This window comes from Sinocyclocheilus rhinocerous, unplaced genomic scaffold, assembly GCF_001515625.1.
Source record: "Sinocyclocheilus rhinocerous isolate Xijiao unplaced genomic scaffold, SAMN03320098_v1.1 scaffold200, whole genome shotgun sequence".
Taxonomy (NCBI): Eukaryota; Metazoa; Chordata; class Actinopteri; order Cypriniformes; family Cyprinidae; genus Sinocyclocheilus; species Sinocyclocheilus rhinocerous.
In genome coordinates this window covers 3,102,926-3,117,605 of record NW_015641014.1, presented here as the reverse complement: position 1 = coordinate 3,117,605, position 14,680 = coordinate 3,102,926, and the positions used below count along the sequence as shown (strand labels likewise).

At 33.5% G+C, this 14,680-nt stretch overlaps 1 protein-coding gene across 1 annotated transcript in view; it reads left to right on the top strand.

Moving 5' to 3' along the window:
• The first annotated feature begins 866 nt into the window (after nt 1-866).
• The window catches only part of pot1 (protection of telomeres 1 homolog), a 42,903-nt gene continuing 29,089 nt past the window's right edge, over nt 867-14,680 (top strand). Inside the window, exons 1-4 of the mRNA XM_016569845.1 lie at nt 867-951; nt 9,403-9,539; nt 10,846-10,924; nt 11,315-11,412. Coding sequence (XP_016425331.1) covers nt 9,420-9,539; nt 10,846-10,924; nt 11,315-11,412 — 297 coding nt within the window. The 5' untranslated portion in view covers nt 867-951; nt 9,403-9,419. The remainder of the gene's footprint in view (nt 952-9,402; nt 9,540-10,845; nt 10,925-11,314; nt 11,413-14,680) is intronic.

The following is a 14,680-nucleotide window of genomic DNA, read 5'->3' as shown; positions in this document are numbered from 1 at the left end:
AGTTCAGTCTTTAACATACTCACTTGATATGATCTTTGAATCAAAAAATGAGGAAAATGCATTTGTGAATGTGTGTGTGTTTTCTATGTTTTTTTAATTGTGGGTTCCATATACTGGTCAAACTGATTCTAACTCGTTTTATTAAACAAAATCGCACTATGATAGTAAACACTAAAACTGTAAATGGTAACCATTGCAAATATCAGATCAAAACAAAATTAGGCTATATATTATATACAATTATGACTTTACATAAAAAAAATACAAAAATAAAACAAAATAGAATGGAATTTCACAAACTGTAAATATACAACAGTAGGCTACCTTCAACTTTTTAACTTTTCAAATGTTATTTTACAGGTTTGTACTTTTGGAAATGTATCTTTATTATGTCTAAATTATCTTATTATTTTGCATTTTAGGCAAATTTTGAGCACAACTTAGCTATATTAATAAAAGAATAATTGTTGAAAGAATAATTATTTGGTTGATTAATCTGTACTTTCACCCTACTTTAATGTCCATGGTATATGTGTAGTTTCTCTTTCTAAGTTTTTAAGTTTACATGTATTTATTTATTCTGAACATGGTCACATTATTTGTTAATTTTGTAATTTTGTACAATTGTTTGCATTGTTTTGTTTGCTATTTTGTATGTTAACTTTTCCTTTTTTTACAGGCTACTTTATATGAAACAAAAAGCTATATATTTTAAATATAGCCTATACAGTGGAATAATTTTTGCCTTCGTATTTCATACTTTTGTAAAAGCATTCCGTTTCAATAAATACTATTGTATGAAGGCAAATATTTACGTATAAAGAGTTTACTATTGCTCCCAAGCGGTGTGATTTCCGCGGGTTTTTTAATACGTCAACCAGTGACGTAATATCCGGTACAGTAAGCGCCTATTCTCAAACCTTCAGGAGGAGGAAGCTAAAGCAGCGTGCGGTGAGTTTGACATGTCAGATGAATACAATATTTCTCAGCTGTCGACTACAAAATATCAAGATGCATGGATGCAAATATAGCTGTGAAATAAATGCGCTAGACAGCTTGCACTGAGTAACTTAAGCAGGAAGTTAGCTAGAACAGCTAACGTAGTTGTTTACCTCAGTTGTGCAGGTGCTTACACTGTTTTGCTGGCTCTGCAGAGATGAATGTGGCTGCATTTTATTGCCATTAACAAGTGCATATACAAACATTTACTAAACACAATGAAACGTATATTTATGGTACATATGGTGCATTAAATACTCATGCAGTCTCAGGAGTCTTAATATATAGACTTTAATCGGAGACATAGTTAAGTGATCATGTTTACTGAAGTGCACAAAGTTAAACGCGAGCGATATGATTTCAATTTGATGGCTCGTGTAATACCGCTACCATTGACATTAATGACAGCCGCTGCTCTGCATAAATGTCAATGTATAAACTCAATTACATAAAGGCCAACAGTCATTGCAGCTAAACAACCCTTGCTTCGCCACAGATTCCGAGAAAATAAAGTGGACCCTGTCTCTCTCTCTCTCTCTCATTGTCATTATCGTTTAGCGTGTGCCTGCATCTGTGGTGAATGTGCCTGAGGAGCTGTTTCCTCTAACATTAGCTGTTGTGATGTTGGCATTATTACTGAAGCGTTTTGTTAACAGGAGCTCATAGGGTCACATTACCATGCTCATGAAGCGCGCTGCTGTTTTTACACTCGAATATATCCATTTAAACACAGCAGAGAGCCTTAAATGTGTGGAAGGATTGTTTGTCCAGGCCAGAGATATAGTTGTGCATAGCCCTGCTCATATCTTTGGGCATTTGGGCACCATAGGCTTGCAAGTCTACAACCGATTTTTGAGTATCACAAATAAAATGTTTGTCCTTTGGTAGTCTATAAAGGGCAATGAATGAATAAATAAATAAGTTGACAAGAAAAGTAAAAAGAATCAGGGCGTATTAGCCAATCGGAGAAATGGAAGGTACTTTTCAATCATTTTATGCATTTTTTTTTTATTGAAGAAAAGATTTAACATACATTTTAACAAATATGTCCACATACACAGAAGAGCAATCTTTATGTGCATTTAAGAGAGGAAAAATAAAATATAATAATAATAATAACAACAACAACAACATTTATACAGCTAAACAATAGTACAAATTATCTTCCTTGGGACAAAATCAGTGGGGGATATATACAATAAAAAAGCTTCTATCTCTAATAAAAATAAATTACATTTTGGTATGGATTTCACAATTTTTTTTAATGAACGTAATATTTACCTTGCGAAATGTAAAAGTTAATGACATAGCCTACTCAGTCATTTTGCTTTTGTGTAAATATGTGCAAATAACATCTTTTAAAGAGAGCATGTAATTGACATTTCTTTGAACAAATAAAAAGGCACTAACATCAGACCAAAATCTAAAAGACACCATCACAATTATAAAACAACTGAGACAAGTCTTCCTCGTGTGCTTTACAGAAAATGCAACTATTGCCAATGTCCATGAATTTAGAAAGAGCTATTGTACATGGGTAAATTGTGTGAAGCATTTTGAAATGTACCTCTTTAACTTTGTTCAAAATACAACATTTGTAAGGATTTGACCAAGCTACTTTAATATCGGAAATTTTTGCATTCCAATGGAATTTTCCTCTAAGGGAGATTTTATGTTTTGACTGAAACATGTGTCTAATATTTTTATTATTATAAGATAAAGTAAATCTTTCAGTACCATCTATTAACTCTGGAAGTATCCTTTCATTGCTTCCAAAAGTTAGATGACTATTTATCAACCCATTTGGAATAGCTTTAACAACTTGTTGAAATTCTTTAAAGGGAATGGGGAAGTTGTAAAAATGAAGAAAAGTCTTCATAAGACAGAATGTTTCCACTATCATAGAACAGATCCATAACAAAATATATATTCCTTTCAAACCACTGGAAAAATGACGATTTATTCCTAGAGGTAATGACATAATTGTTCCATAAAAGCATTTTATGTAAAAGTTGTGGTGGAAACAAATTTTCCAAGCCAATATTGCTTGCTGCATGGTGAAATTTCGATAACTTAACTGGTAACTTTCCTGGAAGAAAATTACCATTTTAGGCATTCTGGTTTGCTGACACTGGGTTGAGTGACGTCTGGTAGGCGGGCCTTAAAGCTCTGTAATATTCCTTTTGTTTTTAGATCTCTTAGATTCTAAATAGATTCTCTTTACTGTATATATACATTTGCTGGTATTTGCATGTTATTTAAATATTTTAAATATTTTAATAAATAAATATTTTAATTTTATTTCATTGTTATTTAAATATTACAATTTTGGTAATGATGCAAACTTGAGTAGTGTGAAAGATTTATTTGTATTTTTTTTCTAGTTTTTTTGTGTATCTAACTGTGATTACCATTTTAGGCATTCTGGTTTGCTGACACTGGGTTGAGTGACGTCAGGTAGGCGGGCCTTAAAGCTCTGTAATATTCCTTTTGTTTTTAGATCTCTTAGATTCTAAATAGATTCTCTTTACTGTATATATACATTTGCTGGTATTTGCATGTTATTTAAATATTTTAAATATTTTAATTTTATTTCATTGTTATTTAAATATTACAATTTTTGTAATGATGCAAACTTGAGTAGTGTGAAAGATTTATTTGTATTTTTTTTCTAGTTTTTTTTAGTGTATCTAACTGTGCATTACAGTACTGTGATGTCTAAATTTACTTATAGAAGAATTTAAAAGATTTTTCCCCCCCTTTTTTTGCATTTTAATATTGGCTGTTCCTTTAAAATAATTCAGCTTATTGGTATCACAACAGTGTCTAGTCTTTATTTTAGGGATGCTCCGAATATTCGGCAACCGAAATTATTCGTTGTTCAGCCGAATAAGCGAAAAGGCCGAATAATATGTACCGAACGCGATCAAATAGAGGCACGCGCTAATGCAGCAAACATGCTGGTGGTTAGGTTACTGTATGATGATTGAAATCACGAAAGTACCTCAAACGATTAGTAAATAAACTGCAGAATGTTATATTTTCTAATGCACGCACGAATTGCATGTATTCTGATAGCTCTGCAGGAGCTCGCGGCACCAGGGTTCAAAGTCCAAAGCGCGAGGAAAATCTGCGCTGAACTTGTTACTCGTCAGTTGCTCAGTAACATTTTTGTGAATTTTTTTAAAGGCATGTGACAATGTGATATGTGCGACAAACATCTTCCCAAATTTGTAACGACAATCATTTATAAATCTGCATGCTGTTGTCAACAAAAAGAAGCAAGCACTGAGATCTTCCTGCAGGTTTCTGCCAAAATAAAATCCGAGCAAAAGCAACAACTCCATCGACATTCATAAATGATAGTATTGTAATTGTACTGTCGTTCTGTAAAATAAAATACAAAAGTAAGACAATAATAATGATAATAATAATTACCCTACAACAGCTCTATTAATACATTTATTATAACATTCACACATAGTGTTCAAATTGGGATCTGTATTATATTCTAATGTTTTAAAAAAATTCTCTTCTGGTCAGCAAGGCTGCCTTTATTTGTACAGTAAAAAATACATGCCTGATTCAAGTCTCAAACATGGCCAAAAAATATTATTTTACTAACTTATTAATTTTAAGTTAAATTGTGCTTTGTTGGTATAATGTCTGCTAGAATGTTAAAAAAATGTTCAGTGTTAAGTAAATATTTTTAAATTGTTGTTTTTTTAATTGATTTTTTATTTGAAAAGCAGGACAAAACCGTAAAAAGCACATTTGGCAATTTAATTAATGCAATGGTGAAAAAAAAAAAGGCAAAATAGGCCTACATGGGGGAAAAATGTGAAACCGTGTTTGGTATTCGGTATTCGGCCTTGGCCCAGTGTTTCATTTTGTTCGGTTTCGGCTTCGGCCAAGAATTTTCATTTCGGTGCATCCCTACTTTATTTTATCGTCAGAAACATTTGAGGACAAAATAATCACTTGATTTGCCATAGATTGCCAAGCATCATTTCTTTGAAATGTCTTCAGAGTTTTCATTTGAAGCATTTAGTAGCAAGTTAACTAGTTATCCACGCATATTGTGTTAGTGAAATAATCTGTGCTTAATACCTACTGTACCTTTTTTATTTTCCTGTTCACTGTTTGTCCAGTGTTTACTTATTTAAAAATCCGACATTTTCTTCACATTTGAAAGTGCTGTTTTTATTTTGCAATCTATTTCAGATAAATGCATCCCCTAAACAGAAAGTAGCAATGAAATTAACTACGGTTTGTTGCTGGTCAGACGGCTCTGCCTGACTAAGTGGGTGTTTTTTGGCCAGACTTAACAGAAATTCACTAGAACTCAATAGTTTCAGTAAATCATCTTTGAGAAAAATAAAAAAAACTCCTTTGCCCTGCATTATACTTCCTTCAGAAGATGCAATCTAGCTGTTGTCCAGCAAGCATATTCAGATTATTCAGGATGCAACTGGTTGTGTGTTACTGTGATGTATGTGGTATAAAATGGTGTATTTATTTTTGAATCCTAGAGTGAGTGTTTCAAGGTCCTGATTTTGGAAAAGGGAGAAAAAAAACGTGATGTCTGGGCTAATTAATTCTTGTTTGGAGTTGAGAAATCCCTTCAGGAATTAATTAGACACACCATGTATTGATTTTTCTTTCTTTTCCTGAATTCTGTGCTTTTAACAGTAAAGCCTAATTCACTTTGTGCAGGCTTAGTTCCTTTCCGTTCCACTTCAGAGGTTTCAATTTCCTTTTTGGAGTGCCTGGGAGAAATGCGTAGGAATATTCATAAGCGTTAACAACATCACTATGGTTCATCCTGATGCCCTGTGTAATGATATCTTCTGTATACATCTGGGGGCGAATAGCGCAACTATATCCAAATGTGAAAGAAATATATCCGCAGTGCCAAGACGTCTAAATAAGGTTTTTTTTTCAGGGACAGTTTGAAAGCTGGAATGCGAAAATCAGTTCAGTCACCGCTGATTGTCACGCTTCTTTAATTCTGAATGAAGGTGAGGAGATACATGACAGTGTTCATTTCAACTCTTTTAAACAATTCTAAGATTCATTCAGTGTGCTTTCAGTGAAGTGTAAACTGTAAATTGCTTGGTTTATCGGCTTTTCGTTGCGATGAGAGGTTGTGTCAGAGGTGGACTTTCCATTCACCCGTGGTTTTCATTTTGAGTGTATTTAAAAAATGCTCTTCAAGGTCAGTGAAGATGGAGACACTCTTACCCATAAGCCCACTCAGTTTAGCACACTCGCCCAGGGGCCTCAGACTCAAATTACCTGGAGGCCACTAGTCAGGTGGTATTCTCAACAGATTCATCCAAAGCGAGTCCAGAATTACTGTGTTTTGCCAGGAGTGTTGAGGCTTAGCCGACAGTTTTGAAGTCCATTGGTTCCACTTCCAGCTTGCTCTGCTGCTCTTTATGTCCTGTTAAAGGAGCAAATATTTGTTCTGACGTTTTCAGTGTGATGTGCATTGTGAAATCAGAAAATGGGTCACCGTTCAATATGTTCTGATTGTTTTGATTGATTCATAATTACCAAAAATGCAAAAAAGGCATAATTGGAAATGCACTTGTGAAAAGGAAGTGCACTTAATTGTACTGTGTGTACACTTGCAGTGGACTTCAAATGTTAAAAGCATCTTAAAAATCCCAATTTGTAGATCATATAATATTAATGAAAACAAGGCCACTTATGTGTGCTTAGAGTAAGTACACTTTAAAAGTATCTTAAAAAGTGGGCTTTGTAATAATGTCAAAATAAAAGTTGTACTTCAAAGCACATTTTAAATCGCTGTTTTAGTAATATTTTATAATGCTTTAAAGAAGTACACTTATTTTGATGTGTTTACTAATGTATTAAAGCACATTATGTACTTGATTATAATTTTAACCTTTAATATGTTATTCAGTATTACATTGTTAATATATTTTAAATGTGCTAAATTGCAACTTCATCATAACAAATATATTTAAATGCATGACATTCATTTTTCGATAGAAATTACATTGAATTACATTTTAGTTTACCATGAATGCTTGATTACATTCGTCAGTATACTTCAGACACATTTCAATATGTATTTGAATTTACTATTTCCTACGTATGTTGGTCACAAACACTATAAATTGCAGATAACATGCAAAATAACAGAAGTATATTTTAATAACATTGAGTATAATGTTATGTAAGAACAAGCTATTACATTAAGTATGTTCTTTTAAAGTATATTATTTCTTTAAATAGGTACTCTTTTCAAAATGTGTGCTAAAGTGTTCTACTTTTCTTCAAAAGGAAATGTGCATATATTATTGATCCAGGAAAAAATATAATTTCACTCAAGCTAACACATGCAGACTTTAAAGGTAATAGCAAGCTAACTTTGAAAGCATAAGATCTCACCCACACTACAAATCACTCTCCAAAGCCACGGCTCCTCCAAAACACATGAACGCACACAGGCAGAACAGAGGCTAGCCGGCTACATATGATGATAATTTTTAGGGATGCACCAAATGTTCGGCAACTGAATAAGCGAAAAAACTGAATAATATGTACTGAACAATGACGTGACGCGATCAAATAGAGGCCCACACTAATGCAGTAAACATGTCAGCAGTGTGAAAGCATTTAAATCTGTCCGAGAAAGATGCAAAATCATTATAAGCACCGACAGGGAGAGACTGTTTAGTGCTGCATCGCATGTCTTCGATGAGAAGAGGAAGGGTGGCTGTTGCTTTTTATTGTATGATGATTGAAATTGCGAAATGGCCTTAAAGGGGTCATAGGATGCTACATGCACTTTTACAAGTTGTAAAGAGCTGTTTTTACACTACCATTGAGAAATTTTAACCAAACTATGTTACAGACTTTTCATTAAGACCCTAAAGAATCATATCAACTTGTGGAAAATGGGCATCATATGACCCCTTTAAAAAATTAACAGAAAGTTATGTTTTCTAACACATGCACATATGGGTTCAAAGTCCAAAGCGTGAGGAAAATCAGTGCTGAAACAGTGTTACTTGTCCGTTTTTAAAGGCGTGTGACAATGCGATATGTGCGACAAACATCTTCCCAAATTCGTAACGAGAATCATTTATATCTGCTGTCAGCTGCACTGAGATCTTCCTGCGGGTTTCTGCCAAAATAAAAGCTGAGAAAAAGCAAGAACTCCATCAACATTCATAAATGTTAGTATTGTAATTTTACTGTTGTTCTGTAAAATAAAAAAATAAAAAAAGTAAGACCGTAATAATGATGATAATAATTACAACAGCTATATTAATACATTTATTATAGCATTCACATATAGTGTTCAAATTGGGATCTCTAATATATTATAATGTTTTAAAATAATTCTCTTCTGGTCAGCAAGGCTGCATTTATTTGTACAGTAAAAAATACATGCCTGATTCAAGTCTCAAACATGGCCAAAAAATATTATTTTACTAACTTATTAATTTTAGGTTAAATCGTGCTTTGTTGGTATAATGTCTGCTAGAATGTTAAAAAATGTTCAGTGTTAAGTAAATATTTTTAAATTGTTGTTTTGTAATTGATTTTTTTCTTTGAAAAGCAAGACAAAACAGTAAAAAGCACATTTTGGCTATTTAATTTATGCAATTGGCAAAATACATGGGGGAAAAAATGTGAAAAAACGTGTTCGGTAATCGGCCTTCGGCCCAGTGTTTCATTTTGTTCGGCCAAGATTTTTCATTTCGGTGCATCCCTAATAATCTTATCTTAAAAGGAAACATTTCCTGAACCAAAAATGCTTTTTTACACCTATTGTCATGTTTTATGATTCGATTCATCAGAGATTAAAGTGATGTGCATCCAGCAGATGTTGTTTACGAGAGGTCGAGACTCTATAATGCTCAAGGGCTGCAAAGGCCAGAAGATCTATAAAAGATCAAGACCCTCGATGGAGCATCTCTCCCAGATGTTCAGCTCCATTGAATGAAACTCCACTTCATCAGGATGGGCTGTTGTACACGTTCATGTTTCAATGGAGCCGCTTGAGTTGAGATGTTTTTCATTTCAGGTTTGCTTCCATTGATTGAAGGCGAGCTACACCGGTAGACTTTTCAGAATTAATTAGTGTAATTTGTGATCCCCACCATTTTCTCAAGATGAGTTTTGGTGCATGTTTATCATGGGCGCACGCATGTACATGCAATTCTTCATTCTCAATTAGTCAACCATATGAAGCGTCTATTTTTGTGGCTCGGTGCCATATAGGCTTAATTGTTTCTGAGATGTTGACTGTGGTACCGTATGTTGCTTTATTCTTGCTATCAATGCATCTAAGTTGTTATGACACATTTTTTCTTTTGCTAGGCAACATATACGCATCAATTTTTGTTCTTACTGTTACAGGCTATAATCAAAAGGACATGCCTGTACAAAAAGTCAATGATTCATCTGACCTAGACGCCAAGGTCCCTTCTCATCTCCAGCGCACATCTATAACAAGCCTCACAATGACCTCTGAACCCTCACACAGATGTGTCAAGGTTTGAAGCCACTCTTTACTGGTTTCTGCTCCAACAAATGCATGCTTACATAACAGGCATCAGACTTCCTCTAAATTTTATACTCTGAATTGCAATAAAACTTTTAGTATTACTTATTTCATGCTCCTACTGTTTTCTTTAAAAAATGACATACTTTTCTTTAAAGCAAGACAACATTTTTACTTTAATTGTTTGTTTAAAACTTTTAATGTTGCTTCATGCCTGATGACAATGGTTTATTATTATATGCAGTTGTATAACTTCTTTAACACAATCATGACTAAATGACCATTATATTTAAACTATAAAAACATGATTATTATTTTTGTTTATTATTAATCTAGTCAAAAATCAAGGATTATTATTATTATTATATTTTTGAAACATCTTCTTCTTAATAATAATAATAATAAATGCCTAGCTGTTTCGTCGTGAGATCTGGTGGTCAGTATTTATGGTCACAGATTTATTTGACTTAATATTACATTTAAAATTAATATAGACAGATATTAACATTTATTATTATTATTATTAAAATGTAAAACATTCTTCTTCTTCTTGATGATGATTATTATTAATAAATATTAGTGCTGTCAAACTATTAATCACGATTAATCGCATCCAAAATAAAATAATCGCTTGACAGCACTTATAAATAATAACAAGTGCCAAGATTTGAATGGTCACAGATTTATTAGACATATATTACATGTAAAGTGAATATAGACAGATATTTTATTATTATTATTATATTTGTAAATATATTAATAATACTAACAGTTTGCCGAGTTATATTGAGAACTAAATGGTCATATATAATTATATATAAAAATCTAGCAATACATTTTTAATTGGTTTGGACACTGTCTAATTGTTAGGCTGCACATATCTCATATGTTAATTTTAAAAAGTTAAATAATTTTCAAAAAAAGAAACATTATTGGGTGAAATTCCTTAGAGACCCACCAACTGGTGCCATAAAACTGACAGCTGTTAATCAGTAAAAAATATGGTTAAACCAATTATTGGACTGCCTGTAGTTATCGTCTGATGTTGATTATCTGCCATCATTAACATGTGGAACTGCATCTGCATTAACTACAAGTACATCATACTTTTGGCAAAGCTTATCAAGCCTCACAGATCTTTCATTTATATGTAACAGCTTAAATTTTAGGACATTAAATCAATTTACAAATTTAGAATTTTCTTAAGCTTATACTGTATGCTGAGGAAGTGGCTTAATACATTGTAACTATAGCTATTCAGTTCTTTAAAGTGCTTATGAGTTCTTTCCTCTCAATAGGCTAGAGTGGTTCACATAGGTCCTGTGATATCCTGCGCACAGAAAGATGGCATCGAAATGCTTAGAGCAGAGATCAAAGGTGAGTTTCCCCATTTGAATTTAAATTCAAAGACAAAGATCATGAACAAACCTGCGACGTATCAAGCTGATCTGTTTTGTCAGCAGCGACACTCAATCTGTCTGGCATTCACACCTCGCATTCCTGTTTAAAGCAGCTCTGCTGCTTCAGGTTTGAAAAGATTTGTATAGAAAAATATGCCATCCAGACTGCATAGATTTTCCCCATTAAAATAGAAAAGAGGCGCAATATGGGGCCAATTTGATTGCCTAAAGAGGCTTGTTCAAAGCATGCTTCAGACTCGCTCATGTCTGTGATTTTTAGCTCTCAGCCCTGCAGATTTTGAGTCTTGAAATAAAAGCTGTAGCCAGTCTCACTCTGTCCTTGCTGTTTTCTTTCTCTCTTTCTCAGAGGAGGACCCCCTTCAGAGAACTGCTGAACATACATCAATCAATGTCATTTTCTTTGGCACGTTGGCCAAGGACTTCTCCCAGTCTGCCAGACAAGGGGTAAAATATTCATTTGAGTATTGGTGAAATATATGCTTTTTTTTTTTTTTGCATCATTTTGACCAAACGATCATTATAGCTAAAAGTTGTATTGCAAGAAACAAAATGCATTCAAAGTTTTAAAAAAATAATGAGGCATGTTCCCATGCTGTTTTTCATAAAATTGCTATTTAAATGCACCAGAATAACTGTTTATATACAGTAAATGTCGGTATTTATCTACAAATAAAACATTTTAATGCAGTACATGCCAAATGCCAAAAACAAAGACTCAGAAAATAGACAGAAAATAAGAGTTTTGATTCTGCGCTTTCTCTGTCCTAATGTTTAATGATGCTTAGTATTCTAATAAAAATGCATTAAAATATTATGATTAGCAAAATCAGAATATATAAAAATGTTTAATTCAAGATGCAAAAAGCAGTCAGTTTTTTTTAATAATGTCTCCATATGTTGTTTTCACAAAATTGTCATTTATATGCGCCAGTGTAATGATGATGTCTTGTATTCAGTATTTATCTACGAATATTTTGACTAAAACATTTTAATATATGACCAATGCAACAGAAAGACTCTTACGTGAAAAACAGTGAATAAGAGTTTTGATTCGTTGATATTATAAAACCTTTGTCCTATAATTCTCTTGAGACAAAGATCACTAAATCTAGTGCTCAATATCCAAATAAAATGTGCATTAAATCACTGTGATAAGAAAAATCGCCATGAATATATAAAATAATTTAAAGCAAAATGCAGTCAGTTTTAAGTAACAAGTTGTGTTTCCATGCTGTTTTTCCCTAAAATTGTTACTTATATGCACCAAAATAACTACTTATATATTAATGTCAGTACTTATTTACAAATATTTTGGCAAAACAAATCTTAATATGTGACAAATGGCGCAAATGTGCTATTAAAACAACTCTGTCCTAATGCTCTCAAGGATAAAATATCGCTAAATTAATCTGATGCTTAAGAGCCAAATGAAAAGTACAGAATCATCATGAATATACATCTGTGTTTTTTTTTTTTTTGAGGCATTTGCGACTTGTTTCCTAATCAGCAAATTCCTACAATCCTGTGGCTCAGTGGTAGAGCGTTGCGTTAGCAGCGCAAAAAGGTCATGGGTTCAATTCCCAGGGAACACACATACTGGTAAAAAATGTATAGCCTGAATGCACTGTAAGTCTGAATGCACTGTAAGTCGCTTTGGATAAAAGCGTCTGCTAAATGCATAAATTATTAATCACTTCTGGATACTACACACTAGCATTTGTCAGTCACTTAACTGAGCACAAGTGCACAAGAAAAATTGTCCAAAACATAAGAAAACATTTTGTTTAAATAAAATAAATAAATTCTTTTTTTTAACCCATTGATTGGTAAATCAATTAAATAATCAAAAGATAAATCTGTATCAAAAATAATTCATAGTTGCCCCACTTTTGGTTAAAATTCAAGTCTTTTTCAAGCATGATGTGGCAAAGCAGTGGCGGCTGCAGGATTTTTTTGTTGGGGGTGCTAAGGGGGGCCTTAACAGTTCAGAGGGGGTGCTAAAAACTAATTAAATTGAGTGAAAGTAATGAATGCCTATAAGCTTCAGCTATCTAAACAGCATGCAAATTCAGCCACCTTGTGTTTTATACAGCCACCTTTTTATATACAGTAGCTTCGAAAAATACATTTTACTTCTTTTTTTTTCTGTGGTATTAAACTTCTCATTTGCCACTGTTATTGGTAATATAACTTCGAATGCCATCTGCCAAATATGACACTTACAAATTAATACAATTTATGAAGGCACATACAAAAGAGAGAAAGTAGGGATTTTTAATTTTTTCATTGTTTTATTTTCTTTTTATTTATTTTTTTTACACATATCTATTTAGTCATTTTTTCTGACCATCAAGTGTCAGTCACTCTCAGTGCCAACTGGCTGGAAAACATGGTAAATTCTAACCATTTTTTACAATAGATAAAGTGCCGACAATTCATACAACTATTTCCACACAGTGGCATAGTGGATGGGCACGCACTGCGGGGGGGCCCCGCGATAACCTCCCCGTGCTGAGTTGCATCGTATCATGTGTCGATGATAGCCAGAGATATTGTCAAAAGCATGAAAAATTGGCAATATTAAGAGGATTTAGCATTTCCAATTAATGTAGGCCTGTTACATTCTTATTATTATTAGGCCTATTTAGGGCTGTGCAAAAAATCGAATGTGATTTTCATGCGCATCTCGTCAGTAAAGCCGCTTCTGGTGATTAGTAGTAAATCTTCAGCACGTGCTTTCAGATGGAGCGGCATTTACTACACAGAGCCGTAGTTCACTGGCAAGCTACACAAAATCGCGTTCAAAATCGGCAATGAATCGCCTGCGATTTTGAACATGATTTAGTGTAGCTTGCCAGTGAACCATGGCTCTGTGTAGTAAATGCCGCTCCATCTGAAGAAAACTTTTTATTTTTTTACCACATTGTGTTGAGTAGCCTTGCCCACCAGTGTTAATTTCGTTGACGAATAATTTTCGTCAATGTTCGTCAACGACATTTTTTTCACTGACAACAATGAGACGATAACGAACTAAAACTCTTTTTGAATGACAAAAACTATGACAAAAATGTATTGACATTTTCGTCAACGAATAAAAACGAGACGAAAATGATAAGGAAGGGACGATTTGGGAAGAGATTCATTCAATTTCGGAATGAATCTGCTGCATGGTTCGGAGGTTAGATGCATACATATGAACCGGTGGGACATAAGCTAAAATACACTTGCTGCACGTCGCATAAAACGTTCAAAAATGTCAATATGTGGGAGTAAGAGAAGAGCAGACATATGGATAAATCTGACGACGCAAGAGAGAACTCAATTCGGTCCGGTTTTCTGAGCGCAGACACTGAAGCATACACACAAACAGAAAGCGCATCTCACAGTGCGTGAGTACTCTTTCACGTTGCATGAACTGAGAATTACACACAAAATGATGTCGAATTGTCCATTTTGACGAGTATTCACGTAAACACAGTTGATTACGTCTTAAGTGAACGTAAATAGCAGGAAGAACATGTATCAGTACATTGCACCCATTGCATTCGGTTTTAAAGGGACAGCAGCCTAATTTAGTTGCTATTGTCCGAGTCATTGATGTTAATCAAGCAACAACAGAAAGACAGAAAAGCACTCACTGCTCTTGACTGAAAAAACTTTAGTAGCCCTAAAGATTCATCTAAATTTATTTATATAAATAAATATGTCTGCT